Below are 22997 nucleotides of genomic sequence, written 5' to 3' on the forward strand. Positions count from 1 at the left end.
TGCCCCGCCCCGGAAACGCCCCGGCAGGCCCCGCCCCGGAACAGCCTCGCCCCCGGGCCGCCACGCCACACCCCCGAGTTGTCACGCCACACCCCCTAGCCTCCACGCCACGCCCTCGGACCGATGCGCCACGCCCCCGGACCGCCAAGCCGCGCCCCCAAATCGCCACGCCACACCCCCGGACCGTCACACCCCTGGATTGCCCCGCCCAGCCGCGGGAACGCCCCGCCCCTAAACCACCAAGCCACGCCCCCATGAGTGCCCCGCCCCACGCGGCGACGCCCCCCTCCGGCTCACCCCGGAACCGGCACCCACACCCCGGGCCCGGGGACCCCGCACCGGGGCGGTTCTCGGGGACCCCCATCCCACGGGGACCCTCGGGGGCCCTGTCCCGGCGCAGCCCCCACAGCCCCGCGTGGCCCCGCACCCCGGACACGCAGACGCCCCCGTGGGCCCCCCCCACTTCCAGGGGCTCCAGCGCAGCCCCCCCCAAACGCAGCCGTGCCCCCTCGCCCCGGGCCAAGGCCATCCGGATCCCCGGGGGTTTCCCCCGTTCCCCCGGAGCGGGGGGCCGGGGCTCTCCCGGCGCTGCAGCAGATTTGAGCCCGGAGCTTTTTGGGGTGCAAATGCGCCTCGATTTTACCCCCAAATCACCAAAATTCTCCTTTTTTTCGGGAAACGCATGAGTTCGGGGTTCAGAAAGGGGGGTATTTTTGCAGGACAAAGATTTTCCCATGCTGGGCGCGGGGGGTCCTCTCCTCTGCCCCCCAAGAGTCACCCCAACAATGAGGTGCTGTGGGAAGGGAAGGGGGGTTCAGGGGCGCGGCACCCAACCAGGGGGGTGCAGCTGGGGGGGTGCCCCAGGCAGGGCAGGGGGCACGGCCAGACTGGGGGTGCCTCCACGGGGAGGGGGTCGCCCAGACACGTGTCCCTGGCGATGCCACCCCCCCCAGTGCCACCTCCGGCCTCGCCGTACCCCGCTTTGCCACCAGCCGCCCTGCACCCCTCACCCGCTCCGTGCCTCAGTTTCCCTGCTCGGAGCAGGGTGCTGAGACCCCCCATTTACTTTCGGGGGTGCTCGTGGGGGGTTACCTGGGGGGGGTGCTCCCCCTCTCCCCAGCCCCCCCAGAGCCCAGCCCCGAGCCAGCTGCCAACCTCTGGCTGGAGCCATGCTGCCCCCGGGTGGGGAGTGGGGTGCTGCGGGGATTTTTGGGGTGTCCCTCCCAGCTGCACCCCCCTCCATGGGCTCCCCTTTCCCTGCCCCATAGTGGGCTTCGCTCCCAGCTCTTCCTCCAAGCTCTTCCTCCGCAGTTGGGGTCACCCTAAAGTGGGGCACGCGGGGGGGACACGGAGGCAGGAGGGTCTCCCCAAAAAATCCGGCAGCGTTTCACCCCCATCCCGCCGGCCTCGGGGGGCAACGGGGTCAAAAACCCACCCGTGAGCCGTCACCGCCACCCACCAGGAAAATAACCGGGGGCCGAGGTCCCGCTGCCGTGGCCCCCCCGGGTGGGCAAGGTTGGGTTTAATGAGCCCCCCTGGGACCCCCCGTTTGTCCCCAGCGCCGGTGACGGTGACGGTGTTGTGCCGGGATTTGTCTCCTTGGGGCTTCAGGCTTCGGCTGGGGAGGTGGTGGAGGGGGCTGGGTGTCCCCCCCATGTCCCCAGCCACCAGGGGAGAAGGGAGTCTGGGCAGAGCGTGGAGGTGGGACGGGGGTGGGAGATGGTGGATGGGGTGGCTGAAGGTCCTGGGGTGGCTGAGGGTCCAGGGGCAGCTGAGGGTCCTGGGGTGGTCGAGGGTCCCATGGTGGCTGCAGGCCATGGGACAGCGGAGGGTCCTGGGGTACCTGAGGGTCCCAGGGTGTCCAAGGTTCCTGGAGTGGCTGAGGGTCCCACGGTGGCCAAGGGTCCCACGGTGGCTGAAGGTCCTGGGGTGGCCAAGGGTCCTGAGGCAGCTGAGGATCCAGGCGTAGCCGAGGGTCCCATGGTGGCCAAGGGTTCCAGGGTGGCTGAGGGTCCCAGGATGTCCGAAGGTCCCAGCTGCAGCACCTCGCTGGTAGAGTCACTTCCAAGCATTCCGCCTGCGGCAGCGTTCCCCCCCGCCTCCTCCCCGCTGTCCCCACTCCAGAGACTCATTTCTCCACCGTACCATCTCCCAGCCTCCGCTCCCTTCTCCATCCCCAGCCTCGCGGCACCTTTGGGACACCGCTGCCAGGATCCCAGCAGCTTTTAACACCAGGACGTGCCGGGGCGAAGGCCGGGTGACGGGATCTGACCTAGGGGCACACGTAAGAGCCCGTAATTGCTTTTCGGTTTGGGCTGCACAGTGGCAGAACATCGCGTGATATGGTTTTGAAGGGCTTGACCCTGCCATTGCCTCCTCCTTCTCATGGACCTCCCATCCCACCATCGTCTCCTCCGCCTCATGGACCTCCCATCCCACCATCGTCTCCTCCGCCTCATGGACCTCCCATCCCACCATCATCTCCTCCATCTCATGGACCTCCCATCCCACCATCATCTCCTCCATCTCATGGACCTCCCATCCCACCATCATCTCCTCCGTCTCATGGACCTCCCATCCCACCATCGTTTCCTCCATCTCATGGACCTCCCATCCCACCACCATCTCCTCCATCTCACCGACCTCCCATCCCACCATCATCTCCTCCACCTCATGGACCTCCCATCCCACCTGCCCAGCCAGGATGCTCCTAATTATTGCTTAACAGGGCAGAGAGGGTCTTGGGAACATCTTAGGAAATGACTTGCAATGAGGTTTTGCCTCCAGCGCACCAGTTGCCTTCTGGTAGCAACCTTCAAACCCATCGTAGAGGCTCTCCTGGGTTTGTAGGACTTGCAAAAAACATTGGGAAAGACCCCAAAACCGCAGCGCTGCCAGCTCCCGTGTTTTTACTTGGGGTCCTGCAAAGCTGGGGGTCACCTGTGGAGCGCCGGGCAGTGTGGGATGGTCACCCTCCACACGTCCCATGCCAGCAACCAGCCAGCTCCACGCTCCTTCATGGACTCATGCCATGCGTTATTTATCTCCTGGCCAGGAGAACGTCGGGAAAAATAATGCTTTAAGTGGTTATTTATATTTGTTAGCGGCCCGGGGCTCGCGCAGCCCCCCGGACACATCCGGACCCCAGACAGGAGGGCTCTCCCCGCCACATCTACCCCTAAACACCGAGCGAGGAGCCGCCTGGGAAGGGGCAGATGTGAACCCCCCATTCAGCACATGGATGGAAATGTTAATTAAAAGCAGGGTAATAAAACATCTGGAGGACTGGGAGCTGGGAAGGGCCGGCCAGCACGATACCCTGCAGCTGCCTCTCGCCGTTCCTTGAGAAACTTGGGCAGGGGGGACCGGGGTCACCAGTTATTTAGATGTTACAAAAGCCTTTTCATGAAGTATTTCAGGCAAGGCAACTGAAGAACCTTTGTGGAGCAGAGCGAGGGGCTGCCGGGCTGGCGGGGAGGAGTGGGGAGAGGCTTGTGGCCCTGGGGACCAGGAATTTGGGGGCTCTCCTCCGTGTCCGGTGAAATGGGGAGGTGGCAAGTCCGGGCGGAGATGGGGGTTCACGGTCAGGCTGTGGGTGATGGGACGGGACGAAGCCCATTGCTTGGAGATGCTGGATGAAGCCCTGTTTGGTGCCATCCCGGCAGCCTCTTGGGTGATGGGCAGTGGGATGAGCACCCGTCCCACCCGTGTGTCCCCGTCACGGCGGGGACGAGTCCACCCTGCGAGAAAAAGGGTGGAAAAACGGTTTTCCAGTGGGGTCTGTCCTCCAGGCTGGCTTGGAGCTAAACAGGCACCATGGTGGCACCCTGCTCCTGGTGTGGGGTGGGATGGGGAGCCTTCTCTGAGCACCCCACTGATGTGGGTGACGAGGACACCCTGCTGGGATGGGGCCACCTGGGCAGACTGGGGACACTCGGGTATGGTGGGACACATGGGTAGGATGGGGCCACCTCGGTGGGATGGGGCCACCCTGGAGGGACAGGGTCACCCTGGGTGGGATGGGGGTTCCCCTGTTACATGGAGGCACCCAAATGGGGTAGGGGCACCCCGGCAGGACAGGGACACCCTGGTAGGATGGGCGCACCTTGGGTGGGACAGGGGCACCCAGAGAGGATGAGGGCACCCGGACAGGATGGGGCAGGGTAGGGACAGCTTAAGCAGGATGGGGGACACCCAGATGGGATGGGGGTACCCAGATGGGAGGGGCGTCCTGGGCGGGATGGGGACACCCAGATGGGGTGTCCCAGGGGCACCCTGGATGGGATGGGGAAACCTCAGATGGGGCACCCTGGGTGGGCTGGGGGAGCCCTGGGTGAGATGGGGGGCTCTGGACAGGATGGGGACACCCAGATGGGAGGGGCACCCTGCACAGGATAAGGAAACCCTGGACAGGATGGGGGGTCCCGGATGGGATGGGGGGACCCTGAACGGGATGGGGGGAACACAGATGAAGTGGGGGGGTCCCCGGATGGGATGGGGACACCGTGGGTGGGATGGGGGGCCCCGGGCAGGATGGGGGGAACACAGATGGGATGGGGGGACCCTGAACGGGATGGGGGGAACACAGATGAAGTGGGGGTCCCCGGATGGGATGGGGACACCGTGGGTGGGATGGGGGGCCCCGGATGCGGTGGGGGGACCCTGGACGTGCCGGGGAGCCCCCGGACGGGACGGAGGGGCCCGGACGGGATGGGGGTCCTGCACGGGATGTGGCCCCCGGACGTGGCGGGGACACGCCGTCGGCTGGCGCCCCGTGGGCGCTCCGTGGGCAGCGGGGCCGGCCCGCCGCGAGCGGGGCCGGGCCGGGCCGGGCCGGTCGGCGGAGCCGGTGGCGGGCGGCGGGGCGGTGCGAGCGCCCTGCCCTGCCCCGCGGTGTCGGTTTGCAGCCGGGCTCCTCCTCCCCCCGCCGCCCCGCGCATTCCCGACCCTCCCGGGCGGCGGCGGCGGCGGCGGCGGGGGCCCGGCGGTGCCGGAGCGGGCGGCGGGGCCGGACCCCCACCATGCCGCAGCTGGAACCGGCGGGGGGGGACGACCTGGGGGCCCCCGACGAGCTCATCGCCTTCCAGGACGAGGGCGAGGAGCAGGACAAGGGCGCGGGGCGCGGCTCGGCCCACGGGGACCTGGACGAGCTCAAGTCCTCCTTGGTCAGCGAGACCGAGAACCGCGGCACCGGCACCGGCACCGGCTCCGACTCCGAGGTGAGCCCGGGGGATGGCGGGGCGGGGGGGAGGCGACCCCCGCCCGGCCCCGCTCCGCTCACCGCCCTCTCCCCGCAGGCGGAGCGGCCCCCGCAGCCCCGGGAAAGTTTCCAGAAGCCGCGGGACTATTTGGCAGAAGGTACCGGCTCCGCTCCCGGTCCCCCCCCCGCCGCCCTCCCCGCTCCCGGTCCCCGCCGCATCCCCCCGGGACCATCCCACACTTCGCAACTTCTTTGTTTCCGCCCCCGGCTCCGGGCAGGACCCCCGTGGCCCCCGGGTCCCCTCCGTGCACCCCCGCCGTGTCCTGCTACTCCCCCGCCGTGTCCCCCGCCCCCGTGTCCTCCCCCGATGTCCTCCTCCTCCACCGGAGGAACCGGTCCCGGACCCCCTCCCGCGGTGAGCCTGACCCCCACCGGCCCCAGGTCCCGCCCCCTCCCCCAGTAACCGGCCCCCGGTCGCTTCCCCACGGATGGATCGGTGCCCACCCCCCACCCCCACGGAAGAACGGGGCTCGGCTCCCCACCCCCGCTGCTGGGGCCTTTCCGGGAGTGACCAGCACCGGGATCCCCCCCGCCGGAGGAACCGCCACCCCGGGACCCCTCCTGCCGCCAGCCCAGACCCCCACCCTCTGCAACCGGGACCCCCCTCTCGCGGGGACCGCGCCCCCCCCGCAGCTGAGACCCCCAAGAAGAACCAGGGACCCCCCAAGGGACTTGGGCACCCCCGGAGCGACCTATCCATGCCCCCCAAGTGGGGGCTCACACCCATGAGGCCCCCTGCCTCTGCAACCGGGACCGCCCGGAGGAACGGGCGCCAGGACCCACCCCTCCCGCGGGGACCGCCCCTCCCCCGCAGCTGGGACCCCCCAGAAGAACCGACGACCCCCCAAGGGACTTGGGCACCCCCAGAGGGTCCTACCTATGACCCCCCATGCTCCCATCCGTGCCCCCCCATGGGAGCACCCCCCCCCACCCCCCGTGGGAGCATCCCCCTCCTGACCCCCCCTTCCTTCTCTCCCCAGTGGTCAGACGACAACAAGATGGGGGGTTTTTAAGGGCCCCCCTACCCCGGCTACCCCTTCCTGATGCTCCCCGAGCTGGGCAGCCCCTACCTCGCCAACGGAGCCCTCTCCCCGGCGGCGCCCGCACCGTAAGTGCCCCCCGAAGCCCCCAGCCCCCCCGCACCCCCTTTTCAGGGATGCTCAGCCCCCGTTTTGGCTCTGGCCAAATCCCGAAGGAAGGCAACCGCCTGGTGGTAAAAAAAAAAAGGGAAGAAATTGGGTTTATTCCCCTTATTTTTGGTTCACCTTGCCCCTTCCGGGGTGGGGTGCACCCCGGGGCGGGGGGGGGGGAGTTGAGGGGGGGGGGGCCTCGCCCCGGGCACCCGGCCCCGAAACCTGACCCTGAGCTGCTGCGCCGCTTTTCTCATTTAAAAAGGCTCCTTTCGACTTTTTAAAGCTCTTAATGGGCTGACATTGTCTGTCCCTCCTTCGGCGCTTAGAAAACTGATTAAGCAAATTGAGCGAGCATGAGATTGGGGGGGCGCAAAGGAGAGCGGGATTGACCCCCCCAACCTCGACAGCATCCCTCTACCCCCAAACCATCCCCAACACCAGCCTGGTCCAGAATCATCAACCTCCTCTAGAAACCTCTTCTAGAAACACAACCTATTCCACCCACAGCTCTTACCTGCCTCAGTTTCCCCTCCCCGGTACCCCGATGGCATCCCGGGGGGGGCGGGGGGTTCTCTGCCCCCCGGGGGGGTTCTCTGCCCCCCGGGAGGGATGCGGTGCCCAGCCGTGGTACCCACTGCATCCCAGGCTGGAGCATCCGTGGGTTTTTGGGTGTATTTCTCACCCCGGAGCCGCGGTGGTGACGCCTGATGGGTTGGAGCACGTTGGTATTTGCTCAGGCTCTATAGGAAGCTGCGTTACCATATGGAATCTATATATATAGAGGATGGCAAAAGTTGCTGCAATTAAAATGGCTTAAAAATCCCCGGTGCGAGCTCGCCGGCCAGGATCCTGCTTTCCCATGGCGTTGCGCGGAGTTTTCTCTGTTTTGGGGGGGGGTTCTTGCTTTTGCTTTATTGGAAGGAACTGGTTTGAATGGCCGTCGAGCGTAAATCCCGGGCTGGGGAGGGCAGGGGGCCCGGCCGGCCGCCGGATTGTCTAAGTATCCCGTGTTTGGCTGGCAGCCGGGTGCCGGATAAAGGTTATATTCCCAATTTGTCACTTTTGGTATTACTACATTTTGGAGATGATGCACAACTGGCCACGATCCCAAGTACCGGCAAGGAATAAGGAATAATTAAAAGGGAGAGGGGTTGGGAGACGTAGAAAACGGCCACTAACGAAGATTTAATGAATCCCAGAAAGGGGGATTAATTAAAAGGGGCTGGGAGAGGAGCTGATGTCGCATCCCTGTTTTGGACCTGATGTTGAGCCTGGAGAAAGGCTGGAGGGATGGGTGGGGATGGGAAAGCCCCGGATCGGGGTCGAATCCCACCGGATTGGGGTGTTTCTGTGCGGAGCTGAGCCCGGGGCACCGAGCAAGCGAGGGGTGTCGTGGTGGGGGTGAACTTGGGGTGCTGGGAGGATTTTGCGGGCGCGCGTCACATCTCGATGCGACCGGGGGGGGCTCTTGGAGCCGAATTTTGCTGCGCCGCCGGGGCAGGGTGAGGCCTCGCCGTATCCTGCGGTCACTTGTGCAATGAAAGCGTCTGAGCTCTGCGCCGGTCAGCAAAACCCCCCCTTTCCACGAGCTCCCACCAAAGCAGCGGCGCAGGGATCCCCCAGATCCCAGGACGTCGTCATGCCGGCAAGCCTGGACCGCATCCCGGTGGGTGCAGCGTCCCCGGGCCCGTACCGCATCCGGCCGGGACTAGCATCCCCGCACGGCAGCATCGCCCAAGGGCGCCGAGCTCTGTGCCGACAAATCCACCGCCCGCCCTCATCCCGGGAGGCTTCGAGGCAAGACCCGACACGTGAAGCACAGAGGTGGTAGGAGGCGGGAGGCCACCGAGCAGCCCTGGGAGCTTTTTTTTTTTTTCCCCGTTTCCTTCATTTTTTCACCCAGCTGTTGGAGGAAATGAGCGGATCCACAGGATCCGGCCATCCCAATGGCCATGGCGTCCTTGCCATCCCTCAGCCGGGGTGCTGCGGATTGAACCGCGTGACTCTGCCGTGTGAAAAAGGAAGATTTGGGGGGAAAAAACCCCAAACCCAAATAACCTCCGTACCTGGGAGATGCTCTGAGGAGGCAGCCGGGGCGGGCAAAGGATGCCGGGGATGGACGCGTCCGCAGATGCAGGTGTTGCACGCGGCAGTGGCGAAACCGCTGGAGGACTTTTTTTGGAGTAATGGGCAGCCAAGCCAGCGCTTTTGCATCTCTCCGCTCCAAAATATTTAGAAATCTGGAAAATATTTAGAAATCTGGAAACGCAATAGCTTCACGCACCCCGAACCAGGAGAATCGCCTCCATCCCCGTGCAAAGTTGCTGGGCACCGAAGCGACAGGATGCTCCTGCCCTTTCTCTGGGTTAATTCACTTTGCTCCAGTATCGCCCGTGTTAGTTCCGAACGGGACCCTGAAATTTGGGATGTCCCCTCCGGTATCACTTTTCTGGCGGTTCCTGGCCAGGGTGGTGTTTTTTCGGGCTCCTCTAAGCTGGCGGAGGAATTTGGCAGGGTCTCATGATGGCATTGCCATTCGGAGCAGCGTTTTAGGCTGGTTTTCCCCAGGAGTGCACTGGGAATCGGGAACTGGGGACCCCCGAGGCTGGGTTTGGTTCCCTGGGAGCATCGGAGCCGTGATTCCCAAAAACACAAGGGTACCCAAGGCGGGACGGAAAGGAAAAGCTCTGGGCAAGCACCGGCACCACGAGCTGGACGGATGCAAACCCCTGTCACTGCCGCGCTGGATCCATCCCATTGGGATCATTTGGAGCCGGCGTCTTTTATCCCAAGCCCAAAACAAGCTGGATCCGTACCGGGGCAAAATCACACCCCAGTATCCTCCGATCCCCGGCTCGGGGAGGGGAAGCGATGGGAACCAGCCGCTCGGCATCCCCAAACCGGGTACGGCACTGCCGGGAAGGCGAAGGCGAGACCACGTGTTGGCGGATAAAAAAACCCCTCGCACGGAATTGTCATTATTTCCCCCAAAAAGCAGTTTAAACCCAGGAATTCGAGTCTGGAGGTGAGTATTTAAATAAACCTGAACCTTCCTCGGGCGTGGAAATTCAGCCGAGGCACCCAAACAGCTCCCATTGCCACGCCAGTGTAATTAATGCGCGCCAGTGTAATTAATGCACATCGGTGGGTTGCGGTCCCAAAATAAATGAGAAAAAAAAACATAACCTGGGCTTGTTTCGGCTTTTTTTCCCCGTTCCCGAGATGAGCTTGCGATCCCCACGCGGGCTGCAATACAGAGGCATATCTGTCTGCAAAAGAAAATATATCCTCTTAAACACGCAGCTGCCAAGAAAAATGATTAAAATACAGATTTTTGGCAAGAAAAAAGGGTTGCTCCAAAAACCGGGCGGGTCTTGCCAGAGGCTCCGGCGGCGGCTCCGGCTGAGCGGGGAGGGTTTTGGCGTGCGCTCGTCGGGATGTGGGATGGAGGTGGTGGGATGCGGGGGGATTTTTTCGGCTGCGGGGGCTCGCTCGGTGCTCGGCATCCTCTAACCGCGGTGGTTCGTCCTTCGCCGGTCGAGCTCCGGGCACCTCCTTGGGATTTGCTGGTTTATTTGGGATTTCCCCCCCCAGCAGTGCGGGCCTTCTTCCCCACCTGGAAAATATTAAGAAAAAAGGGATTTTTCACACTTTTTGCCCTCTTCATCTCGCCCTGTGCAGCTGCCGGGCCGGTCGCATCCCTTCCGGCAGCGAACCCTCCCCGTGCCTCAGTTTCCCCACTCCGAGGTGCTCCTGCCTGTTGAGCCTTTGCACACAATGGCCCCTTTATGTCTCCTCCTTAATTATGCTATTCGGCTAATTACCCTGGGTTGGTTTTTTTTGGGGGGGGGGGGCTAAATGAGACCTCCAGGAGGTTTCCACTAAACCCCCCAACCTCTCCCTCCCTCCCTTTTCCAACACGATTCCCAAATTAAAGCAATGAAGTAAGTGCTCCGGGCGACGCTCATAAGACCTGGTTTTGTTAAGGGGACTTAACGCGCATTCATCATCTTTCTGGTATTCTGAGCAGCTGCTTTTCATTAGTTTTTCTTCCTTGAAGTCGCTGGCGGGAGCGGGGGAAAGAGGAACCCGGAGAGAAGCGCCCGGCGCATCCCGGCCGGAGGAAGAGGAGGGTTAAGGGCAGGGGGAGGTCGGGCTCACGCCGTGTCCCGTCTCTCCGGGCTCGTATTGGGGTTTGAGGGTGTTTTGGGGGGAGAGGGATGGGTTGGGGTGTGATGGGCTGGGTGAAGGTACCCCAGGGAGGAGGAGGAGGAAGGGGGGAGGATGATGTGCGGCTTCACGGCTTGCTTCTTTTTTGGGGTGTTTTGTGGCAGCGATGTCGCCCTGCGCGTGCACCCTGGCAATCCTCGAGCCCCGGGAATTTCTGAGCCCTGGGAATCCCGCCCGGAGCCATGGCAGAGGGCAGGGGAGGCAGGCAGGCTGTGACACTGGGTGAGCTGGTGTCCCATGGGTGCTGCCAGGGGGTAGAAGACCCCTTGGTGTCCCATGGGTGCTGCCGGTGGGGGTACGGGACCCCCAGTGTCCCATGGGTGCTGCCAGGGGTACAGGACCCCCTTGGTGCTCCCCCGAGCCTGGGCGCAGCGTCGCCCGGCAGGATGCAGAGACGCATCTCTGGAGGTGTCAGCCCTCAAAATCATGGGGTTTGTGGCCGGCAGGGGCACGGCAACAGGACCCTCTGCACCCCAAATTTCCGCGGCAGCGTGGCTTCGAGTGACTTTTTCCGTCATCCCCATACCTTGGATGGGATCTTAAACATTTTACCAGTGCCAAAGTCCGTTAAAACACCTTCCCCAGCTGGGCATCGCATGTCGCGTCCCCCCGAGACCAAGGATGCTCGGGGGGGGCTTCGGAGGGAGTGGGATTTTTTTTTGCCGGGGCGGGGATGAGCCCTTTGCACCCGCTGGGATCCCCCCGGCGCGGATGCAGCCGCCGCCTGAATGCGGGATGAATGGAGGCATTCAGCGTGATGGACGGGAGCTGAAAGCTGCAGACAAAAGCCTCGGGGCAGCGGGGAAAACTTGTTGCCGCCAGGTTTGGGGAGCGGAGAGGGAACTGCTGGGGGTCCGGGGTCCCGGCTTGCGCCGCTCATTTCTTTTTCGGTGGCTGGGTGCGTGCGTGAGGGATGCTCGGGGCACCCACGGGCGAGAGATGCTCGGGGTATCCACAGGCAAGGGATGCGTGGGGCGTCCACGCGTGGAGGATGCTGGGGGCACCCACGGGCGAGGGATGCGAGGGATATCCACGGGCGAGGGATGCTTGGGGCGTCCACGCGTGGGGGACGCTCGGGGCGTCCCCGCGCCGAGGTCACTTTGGGATGAGGCTGCGCCCCATGGGCTGCCTGGGAGCCAGCCCGGCCGGCGTCCTGGCGATGCTCCAGCCCCCGCGAGCCTCATCCCACTTCCTTCCATCCCTCCCATCCCGCCTTTCCTCTGGCCGCCTTCCTCAGCGGAGCTGCGGCCGGGGCCAAGCTGTTCAGCAGATGCCACCCGGCATCCCCGGCACGGCGACACGGGGATCTGTGGCTCGAGATAAGGTCGGCTTTAAGCGCCGCCTCTCCGAGCTCATCCCAAATGGGGTTTTTTGGGGGGCTTATTTTTCAGCTCCCAGCCTTTTTTTCTGGTTTCCCATCCCGGCGCCGTTGGCATTTCCCACCCAGTTCATGCTGGTGTCTGCGTGCCACCGGCTGATGGGTTTGGGCTGCGTCGTGGGAACGGTCGAGCATCCTTTATTGAGGGGTTGCAAACTCCCAGCGCAGCACCCATTCCCACCCCCAAATCAGTGTCCCCACCTGGCTTGTGTCACCCTAGAAATGCCGGGAGGGGACACCGCGAGCCGTGGGGACAGCCCGAGACGTGGCATCGTGCCCCATATTGCCCCTTCGAAGCCCTTTAAAAACCTTAAACCCTGATGGGAAAGAAATAACCTCACCAGGAATTTTTGGGGTTCTCCTTGGTGGGATGCGGGGACACAGGAGACCCCCCCCAAACGGTCTCATCCCCGCTGGAAACTGCCGTCCCGGCGTTCGCGGCCAACATCTGGAGGAGATTATTTGGCTGGGAAGCAGCTTGGAGGGGAGCGAGGTGGGGAGGGGGGGCGAGGATTTACGGCTTGTTTCTTGGGCTGTAAATCCCTGCTGTAATTGGGATTTCTCCCTCCCTAATTATCCGCAGGGCAGCAGAACGCGGCAGCTCCCCGCGCGGGGATGCGGGACGGGCGATGGGCCGTGCGGGGCCGGGATGCTTTTTGGTTTTTCCCCCTTTTCTTGGGCGTTAAGGTGATTTATTTCAGCTCGAAGGACACCCGATACCCGGTGCAGGAAGGCGAGAAACGGGGTCCCCTCTTTCCCTTTCTCTCCAGCCCCTTCCTTGCCTTCATTTCCAGCTCCCCGGGGACCAAACCCCCCGCGGCTGGTGTGTTGCCAGCCCGTTCGCTTTCCTTTTCCCCTAAGTGGGACTCGCTTTCCCCATCCTGTGATTGCCTTCAGGAAGGACTTCCCCTCCCCTTTCCTCCCCCCCTTTTTCTCCCTCCTCCCCCCCTTTTTCTCCCTCCTCCCCCCCTTTTTCTCCCTCCTCCCCCTTTTTCTCCCTCCTCCCCCTTTTTCCCCTTCCCCCTCCCCTGTTTTTTCCCCTGTTTTGAGGCTCAGCACCTGCACACCCCCTCCCCACATCTCACTTTGCACCAAAACCTTCGCAGCATCCCCGGCATTGCAGCCCCGAGACCTCCTGCCGGGGAAGATTTGGGGGGTTTCCAGCTTTTTGCTCCCAGGCACAAAGTTTTCTCAAATCAGACAATGTAGAAAACCCATTTCCCTCAAAAATCTCACCTCTCCCTGGCTGTTAGCAGCCAAACTTGGTTGGTTTTAACCCAAACGAGCTGGTGATGCCGCTCAGCGCTGGGATCTTGGGATGCTGCGGGACCGGATAAAGATTTTCAGGGGTTCTGTTAAACATCCCATAAAACCCCATTTGCCGCCCCAATACTCGGCCTTTCCCTTCTCCCCCGGCACGGTTTTGGGGTGTATTTTGGGGAAAAAGGGCCGGAGCGGAGGTGGGAGGGGGAAGGGCGAGCTGTCAGTTATCCTGCAGCTGTGTAAACAGGCTGGGAGCGAGGAAGGCTGGGGGGGATCGGCGGGGGCTGCGGCGGGGCCGCGTTCGGGCTTGCCGAGCCCAGAGGCTTTGCAAAGCCCTGGGAATTTGGGCTGGAAAAGGCGATGGTGTGGGGATGGGCGATGTGGGGTCACTGTCCCCCACCACCTGCCCCAGGCTGCTGCTGGGGACGGAGGTGGCGTGGGAGGGATGGACGTCGAGGATGTGCCAGCGCGATGCTTCCCTGGATGCTTTCCAACTCGTCCGTGGGGTTTTTGGGATGGGGATATGAAGCGGCCGGGTGCCGGCATCACGTGGATCTTCTCCGCGGCGCCGGTGGTTCCTGCGGGGTCACCTCCGGGCTGGAGCACGCGCAGGCAAAGGGAAAAGCCAGCGCGGAGGCTTTCCGCCCCCGGCGTCTGCGGGTAGCGTTTTACCCGGAAAAACATCAGCTCGGGTCCCAAACGGACCTTTTCTCTCCCAAAACGAGAGGCCGGTGGCCGCCGAGCCTGAGCCTTCGAGCCCGGCAGAGAGGAGCCTGCTGCGACCCCGCGCCGTCTTGCTGGGACACGCGATGTCGGGACGAGTGATGCTGGGATGTGCAGCGCCGGGATGCGCGATGACAGGAGGACAGGCAACGCCGGGATACGCAATCCTGGGACGCGCGATGCCAGGACACGTGATGCCGGGACGTGCAATCCCGGGACACGTGATGCTGGGACATGCGACACCAAGATACGCGATGCTGGGACACGTGAAGCCGGGACACGCAACGCCGAGAGATGGAATCCTGGGACGCGTCATGCCCAGACATACAACGCCGGGACACGCGATGCTGGGTCGTGCCACGCCGGGACACGCCACAGTGGGACACGCAATGCTGGGACACGCGACACCAGCCCTGTCGCCAGCCAGGACTTTTCTAGCGGCGCTTTTCCCCCTTCCCAGGGAAAATGTCTCAGCCGGGATCGAGCCCCGCGCGCGGAAGAGGAGAGGAAATCCGCTCATTAAAGACCCTAATTGGGCATTAGGGGTTCCTGCGGCGTTTGCGCCTCCTTCCCGAGCGCGGAGGCGAAACGCCGCCGCTGCTGCCACGCGGCACGACCCCCCCCGGCACGCTGGCCCCCGGCACACCGCCGCCAACCCTTCCTCCGGCTGCTGGGGCCACGGGGCGGCTGCTGGCGGGGGCTCACCCCACCCCAGGGAGGGGACGGACAGATAGACAGGAGGCTTCATTGTGGTCCTACAGCTCCGGCAGGGAAGGGGTTAACTCCCTGCTTTTAATTGGGGGGTGGCTGGTAAGAGGAACCAGAACTTGCTCTAATCTCTCTGGAATGTGACCGATTTTCAACTATTTTCTTCTTTTTTTTTTAATAGCTCCAATCTGCCGCTCGCGCGCGGTTCCCGCACGTGGTGGTACAGTGGGAGCTGTGTCCAGGCTGGGGCCGAGGGGAAGGGGGGGGGGCTTCATTTTTCCACATTACCACTGAACCGTTCGCCAGCTCCCCCCCTCTTTGTATATTTTGAAAGGGTCCCCCCCTTCCTCTCCCCTCCCCGGCCTCCTGAAACGGCTTCAAAATGAGAAGCAGCCTTTTATATACCCGGCCTTTCCCCAGCCGCCGTCCCCCAGCGGCTTCTCCGCTTACAGAATAGACGAGAAAGCCCCCTTTGTGATGGGGGCAGCGGGCAGGGGACGGCGAGGCGGAGCCGAAGGCGCCCGTCGGGGACGCGGGGGGCATCTCCTGCCTCGCCCCGGCGCGGCCCCGGGGGTGGCGGGGGACCACGTGCGGCGTCACCCCGGCGCGGTGGTAGGGATGGTGGGGCACGGTGTGCCTCATCCGAGCGTGGCTACGGGGCTGCTCGGGGCATCTCGTGTATCGCCCCGGGCACGGTCCCGGGGATGTCAGGATATCACACGTGGTGTCCCAGCGCAGCCGTGGGGACGCTCAGGGCATCTCGTGTCTTGGACCAGTACAGCCACGGGGAGGTTGGGGTGTCCCGCGCGTCACCCTGGCACGGCTGCAGGGATGCTCAGGGCATCTCGTGCATCACCCCGGGCATGGTCGTGGGGGTGTCGGGACATCTCCTGTGTCACCCAAGCACACGGGGACACTCAGGGCATCTTGTGTGTTGGCTTGGCACGGCCATGGGGAGGTTGGGGTGTCCCGCGCGTCACCCTGGCACGGCTGCAGGGATGCTCTGGGCACCTCGTGCATCACCCCGGGCACGGTCGTGGGGGTGTCGGGACATCTCCTGTGTCACCCAAGCACAGCCATGGGGATGCCCAGGGCATCTCATTCATTGGACCAGTACAGCCACGGGGATGTTGGGGTGTCCCGCGCGTCACCCTGGCACGGCTGCAGGGATGCTCCGGGCACCTTGTGCATCGCCCTGGGCATGGACATAGGGATGTCGGGACATCTTGTGCATCACCCAGGCACAGCCATGGGGATGCGCAGGGCGTCTCAGGCGTTGCCCTGTGTACCATCACGGAGAGGCCGGGGTATCTCGTGCGTTGCCCCAGTGCAGCCGTGGGGACGCTCAGGGCACTGTAATGCATCACCACGGGGCGGCTGTGGGGATGGTGGAGCATCCGTGGGGATGTCGGGGCATCCCCTGCATCGCCCTGGCACGGCCACGGGGATGTTGGGGCACCTCGTGCATCACCCCGCTACTGCCGTGGGGACGCCGGGGCACATCACGCATCACCCCAGCCGCGGATGCCACCGCAGCCAGCCCGGGAGCATCTCTAGCCAAAACCCTCTCCCTGTCCACGCGACGCCGCAGCGTCGGTGGTGCGCAGGGCGGCAGCGGCGGCGCTCGGCTCTTTGGAACCAGCCCGGAGTTGTACGGCAGCCAGACCCCGGGGCTTCCCCGCCGCAGCCCAGCGTCTTTGATCACCCAGATTTGGAGGACGCATCAAAGCCAGCGCTTCAGGAAACGGCTCCTACTGTACTGGGGAGCGCAGGGTGTGCGGCAGGTCACGGTGCGAGCCCGCGTGGGTCACGGGGCTGCTCGCATACCAAGCGTGCTCCGAGCGTGCACGGCGCCCTGGCTCCCTGCCTCCTCCACAACCGGCCTTCCGAGGAGCGGCTGAGGGCCGGATCCAGTTACGGCTCTCCAGCGCTGACGGGTCCATCTTGCCGCTATTATCCCAGCGGTGCCAAAAATCTCCTCGGGGAGAGCGCGCGGAGGCATCGGGACCAGGATGCTGGAGCATCCCCGTGCGCGGGATGGAGATGGGACGTGGGGTGCCTGGTTTAGGCGAAGCAGGTTTTTAGGGGATCCCCCGTGCCGGTGGCTGCAGGAACGGTTGGGTCACGGGAAATCCTCATACCGGGCTTCGTCAGGACTGCGCCGTGGCCGGTGGGGTTTCCTGCAGTGCCTTCGCGGCAGTGCCATCGGCACGGGGTGGCCTCAGTTTGCCAGCAGGATCATCCCCACGAGCAGTGCCGCGGGACGTGTTGTGGGGTTGTAGCTTACCCAGAGGTGCGGGGTGCCCGGCGGTGCAGGGCCGAGTGCCGGCAGGACGGGGGTGGGATGGGGGATGCTGGAGATGGAGGAGGGGGATACTGGAAATGCAGGGGGGATACTGGAGACGTAGGGGGTTACTGGAGACGCAGGGGGATACTGGAGAAGTAGGGAGGGTTACTGGAGATGCAGGGGGATACTGGAAATGCAGGGGGATACTGGAGACGTCGCGGGGGTTACTGGAGATGCAAGAAGGGGACACTGGAGATGGGGGAGGGGGATACTGGAGGTGGGGGAGGGCTATACTGGGGATGGAGGAGGGGATACTGGAGGGGCAAGAGGGATACTGGAGGTGCGGGAGGGGATGCAGGAGATGCAGAATGGATGTCGGGGTTGTACTGGAGGTGCAGGAGGGGATGCAGGGGAGATACTGGAGACTGGAGGAAAGCGGGAGGTGATGCGGGGGGGATACAGGACACTTTGGGGGGCTGCAGGAGGCAATGCAGGCAGGGATGCATCTGTCCAGCCGTGGAAGAGTTAACGCTCCCCGCAGCTCCTCGCTGGGTTTTCCTTCCAGCTGCTTCGGATCAGGAAGGTTTGTACGGCGGGGAAATTCCTGCGCGCAGCTGCGGCCCGTCCAGGCCACATTCCCCAGCCCCGGCATCTCGCGGGACGTGCCTCCCTCCCGCCGTCTGCCGGGAAATGCCTCCGGCCCCCCTCCCTGAAAAACACAACACAAAGCACCTTTCTTTCGGGGGCCGCTTACGTCCCGTGCCGTAAACAGACGGGACAGGGGAGACAAACCTGTGTGTCACAGCAAAGTTTAACCCAGGGACGGGTGAAACCCCCAAAAAAGCTCCATATTTGCCTCCCCTCACCCTTCATTGCAATATGGGTCTGGTTTCTCGCACTCCGGCAATTCGGGGTTGGTGCCGGTGCCCCGGGGACAGGGAGGGCACCCCCCGGCACGGGGACCCCCCCGGGGCTGAGCCCCACGGGCGATCGCGGCTTGTGCTGTGCTGCCCCGGGCATCACCGTGTCTCAAAAAGCCTGGTTTTGGGGCAGGGAAAGGCGGCATCGGTGCAGGTGGGTGGGGAGGGCAGGTGGGGGCCTCGTGGCTTCCCGGCAAGGCAGCGCTGAGCAGGGGTTGGGATTTGCACCATTTGGGGCAGGGGTTTGGGACCTGGGGCTTTGCACCATTTGGAGCGGAGATTTGGGGTTTGGGATGTGGGGATTTGCATCGTTTGGGGTGGAGGTTGGGGCTTTGCACCATTTAGGGTGGAGACCTGGGATTTAGGATTTGGGGCTTTGCACCATTTACGGGTCCGCAGGGGCTTGTAGGGCTGAAAACAGCCCCGTGTGCCCCCAAAACCCCTTTGCCACCAGCCCACGGTGTCCTCCATGGGTTGGGGTGTCCCCGGCCGAGCGTGCAGCTGGGGTTGGGGGGTGTTTGTTTTGGGGCTGGCGGAGGGTGTCAGCCCGGCTCTCCTGCAGTACCTGCAGATGAAGTGGCCGCTGCTGGACGTGCCCGCCGGCGCCACGCTGAAGGACAGCCGCTCGCCCTCGCCCGCGCACTTGGTAAGAGCAGCCGAATCCCACGGAGGTGACTGGGTTTCCCGGGGGAAAATCCCGCTCCAGCCGCCCGTGATGCTGATACGATGCCCACGGCGGGGCGGGGTTAGGGGGTGGCCGTTGTTTCGCCCTCCCACGTGCTCTCCCTCGCTGCCCCGCAGTCGAACAAGGTCCCGGTGGTGCAGCACGCCCATCACATGCACCCGTTGACGCCGCTCATCACCTACAGCAACGACCACTTCTCGCCAGGCTCGCCGCCCGGCCACCTCTCACCGGAGATCGACCCAAAGACGGGTGAGCGCAGGGCGGGGGGAGATGGCATCAGACACGTTCGGGTGAGCAAAGGGACGGTGACGGTATCGGTGCCGTGCTGGGAACGCGGTGCTCTCCGTCGGATGGTCCCCTGCTTCCCGGATGGTTTTCACAGCCTGGTCCCTGGGTGGTGGGAAGGGGACGTGGCCGGTGGCCGGGGATGGGTCCTTGCCTGGTCGTAGATTTGGTTGGGGTGCATGGGGATCCCTCCAGGTCTCCATTGTGGTTATCCCAGCATCCTCTCCCGGTGCTCCAGACAGGGGGAGATGGGGTGCTCGGAGGGAGATGTGATGCATGGCAGCAGACAGGATGCTCAGAGAGAGATGGGGTGCTCAGAGGGAGACAGGGTGCTTGGAGGGAGACGGGGTGCTCAGCAGCAGGCAGGATGCTCGGAGGCAGATGGGATGCTCGGAGGCAGACAGGGTGCTCAAAGGGAGGGTGCTCGGAGGCAGATGGGTCACTCAGAGGCAGACAGGGTGCTTGGAGAGAGATGGGGTGCTGGGAGGGAGACGGGGTGCTCAGCAGCAGGCAGGATGCTTGGAGAGAGATGGGGTGCTCGGAGGAAGATGGGGTGCTCGGAGGAAGATGGGGTGCTCGGAGGCAGACGGGTCACTCAGAGGCAGACCGGGTGCTCGGAGGCCGCCACGTCCATGTTTTAACACCGCTTCCCCTTCGTCCCTCCCTCCCTCCGCAGGAATCCCGCGGCCGCCGCACCCGTCCGAGCTGCCCCCCTATTACCCGCTGTCGCCAGGAGCCGTGGGCCAGATCCCGCACCCGCTGGGCTGGCTCGTGCCGCAGTAAGGATGGGCTCGACCCTGGGCTGGGCGCTCGCTCCCACCTCCGTGTCCCTGTCTGTCCCTGGGCAGGTCCTGTGAGCCCTGTGTCCCCCTGAACCCCACGTCCCCCCGAGACCCTCCTCCTCTTCCCACTTTATCTGCCTTTGCCACGGTGAGCTTGGTGGGATGGAAGAGCTCCAGGGGCTGGGAAGGGAGGGACTCCCCACCACTGGAAATTTTGGGAATCGGTGGGATGGAGATCAGCCAGGGAGCGGTCCGAGGGCCCCCGTGAACGGGGGAGGGATATTTTTTCCACTAAAGCTTGTGCGTTTGCAGGCAAGGACAACCCGTGTACTCCATCCCTCCCGGTGGCTTTCGGCACCCCTACCCTGCCCTCGCCATGAACGCCTCCATGTCCAGGTGGGTCTCGGCAGGGACGAGGGACCCTCCTTGGGTATCCCGGAGCTGGCAGCGGGTTTTTGGCCACTTCCCTGGGGACGATGCAGGACTCGGCCCCGCAGCAGCATCGGCAGCGGGTGCTCCTGGGGACACCCTGCTCTGCACGGGCACAGACCAGCCCCAGGAGGTTGAGGTGGCCTCCTCGGCTGAAAATACCCCTGGGAGGGTGCAGATGGTCCCCACAGGTGATTCTGTGGGGGAAAAGCAACGTCCCGTGAGCTCAGGGCATCGCTTAGGTTGGGTCTATGTTACCGTCCTGCAAGCTGGGGCAGGATCCAGTGTAAAACCAGACCCCAGCTGGGTTGGGGCTGGTGGTCTCTCAACCCAGGAGGTTCTCAGGAGGGTTTGGGGTAGAAACCGGGGGCTGTTGGTGCCCGTGGGGAGCTGACGAGCCCTCCCCTCCCGCTCCCTCCGCTGCAGTTTGATGTCCAGCCGTTTCTCCCCACACATGGTCCCACCACCTACCCACGGGCTGCACCCCTCGGGCATCCCACACCCGACCATCGTCTCGCCCATCGTGAAGCAGGAACCCACCCAGCCCAGTGTCAGCCCCGGAGGCAATTCGTGAGTCGGGGATGGGAAGGGATGGCCCCGGGGACGGGAGCTTGTCCCCAGGGCATCAGCAGGTCCTGACCCACCCTCTTGCTCATTGCAGGAAATCCCCCGTCACTGTGAAGAAGGAAGAGGAGAAGAAACCCCACATCAAGAAGCCGCTCAACGCCTTCATGTTGTACATGAAGGAGATGAGGGCCAAGGTGGTGGCCGAGTGCACGCTGAAGGAGAGCGCTGCCATCAACCAGATCCTGGGCAGACGGGTACAGGCATCTCCCTCGGGCTTTGTCCCGTGGGCTTTGTGCCCACGTGCTGCCCGTTTGTGACCTTAAAATGGCTTTTCGGTCCCCTTTACTCCACCTCTCCCCATGGCTCGATCCCTTGTCCTGGGGCATCGCCAGCCCAGGAGATCCCAAGGACCTGGTGGGGACCTGGGTGGCAACAGGATGGCAACGTGCTGGGGCTGGCTGGGAGCCCTGCAGCCCCAGGGCAGTGTGTCCTGGGGGCCAGCAGCATGGCTTTGGGGCGTGCAGCGTGGCTTTGGGGCGTGCAGCGTGGTCTTTTCCCCCCCTGCAGTGGCACTCGCTGTCGCGGGAGGAGCAGGCGAAGTACTACGAGCTCGCACGGAAAGAGCGGCAGCTGCACTCGCAGCTCTACCCGACGTGGTCGGCGCGGGACAACTACGTAAGTGTAGCCCCCCGAGCCCCGTGGCCACAGGGACCAGCCGGGAGGAGGTCTCACCTCCTGTCCGCTTGCCGGGTTCCCGGATGGCTCCTCTCCCAGAGGGTTTGGCTGGTGGGAGGTTGCTTGCTGTGCTCGGGGAAGTCGGTGTTTGGGGTGCTAGGGGTGGTGGGTGATGGTGCTGAGTCGCCGGGGGATGCTCTGCCACCCTAAGCAGCTCCTGCATCCCTGCGAGCTGCTCTGAGGCACCATCAGCCCCGTTTCTCCCCGAGGTCTCATCCGTCGAGCAGCTCCCAAGGGCTCTCCAGTGGCAGAAAGACACATAAGGACTTTATAATGTTTTCCAGGGCAAGAAAAAGAAGAGAAAGCGAGAGAAGCTGGCCCAGCAGCAAAGCCACGACACGGAGAGTGAGTATCCCCCCCGTCAGCCTCCTCCCTCCTCTGGCTTTCGGCCGCTCACACCGTCCTCCATCGTTCGCAGGCTCCCTGGCATCCAAGAGCAAGAAGCCGTGCGTGCAGTACCTGCCGGTCGAGAAACCGTGCGACAGCCCCGCGTCCTCCCACGGCAGCATGCTGGATTCGCCCGCCACGCCATCGGCCGCCCTGGCATCCCCGGCCGCGCCGGCTGCCACCCACTCGGAACAGGCTCAGCCCCTCTCGCTCACCACCAAGCCGGAGGCCAGGGCTCAGCTCACCGTGCATTCGGCCGCCTTCCTCTCGGGCAAAGGCGCCTCTTCTTCCTCCTCCTCCTCCTCTTCCTCCTCTTCCTCCTCCTCGAGCCTCGGCAGCCCGCCCTCACTCCTCTCCAGACCCATTCCCTTCACCTCGGTGCCCTCCACAGCTCTCCTGTCCTCGCCTCCGTCCTTCGCGGCCACCATCCCGTCCCCGCAGGCTGCCCTTGCCGTGCTGCAAACGCAGCCCCTTTCCCTGGTCACCAAACCTGCTGACTAAGGGAAAAACTCGTCCCCCCTCATCCCGTCCTGTCCATCCCCTCCCTGCTGTACATTGCAGAAGCCACAATCAAGATTCAAATGCAGCCAAAACCATTATTGGTCAATATTTGACCCTTTCTGAACTCTTTTGTAAGCAGACTCTGGAGGAAAGGGCTTTCTGCTCAGAGCTGCTGCCAGCAGTCGACCTAAAGACCGTTTTTATTAAAAAAAGGAAAAAAAGGAAAAAAAAAGAGAAAAAAAACCCTCCACAAGCTGCCAACAATGGAAATCTCCTGCGAGCTGACCGTGGACGCAAGCCGAGCGCCCGTCACTGCTGCAGGGCACAGTGATGCCGACAGCCCGGCGCTCCCATGCACGGGCATGCCGGCACCGAACGCGGCGGGCATCGAGCTGGGGCCGGCGCTCCGTCCTGGAGGCAAGAGCAGAAACACCAGCTACCGACCCAGTGCCTCCGGATGCTCCCAAGTCCTCCCGTCCTGCGGCTCTGCTCCCAGCCACGGTGATTGCCTTCGCTCCGTCCCGGCAAGGAGCCGGACCCTGCCCTGAGGATGCTGCGCCATCGGCCCTGCTCCTTCCCGCGGTTGTGCTGGGGTGGGCAGGATCCGGGGCTGAGCCCTGGGTGGGGGGTTTTTCCCCTTGAAACCCTGTTATTTTTCACAAAAGGAAATAAAACTACAGCTGCAACTTGCTGCGTGAGCGTGGTCAGTGGGGGAAGCACTCGC

At 63.8% G+C, this 22997-nt stretch overlaps 1 protein-coding gene across 1 annotated transcript; it reads left to right on the forward strand.

Annotated features, from left to right (window-relative positions):
• Positions 1-4917: 4917 nt before the first annotated feature.
• On the forward strand, positions 4918-22959 carry TCF7L1 (transcription factor 7 like 1). Its single transcript, XM_072846047.1, is given in 14 exon segments — positions 4918-5219; positions 5298-5358; positions 6241-6271; positions 6273-6346; positions 6349-6368; positions 18465-18548; positions 18704-18836; positions 19549-19651; positions 19967-20050; positions 20510-20653; positions 20745-20904; positions 21218-21325; positions 21670-21730; positions 21804-22959. Coding segments are annotated over 14 exon segments (1731 nt in total). The 5' UTR covers positions 4918-5021; the 3' UTR covers positions 22274-22959.
• The last annotated feature ends 38 nt before the right edge of the window (positions 22960-22997 follow it).

This window comes from Ciconia boyciana, chromosome 25, assembly GCF_034638445.1.
Source record: "Ciconia boyciana chromosome 25, ASM3463844v1, whole genome shotgun sequence".
NCBI classification, from domain to species: Eukaryota; Metazoa; Chordata; class Aves; order Ciconiiformes; family Ciconiidae; genus Ciconia; species Ciconia boyciana.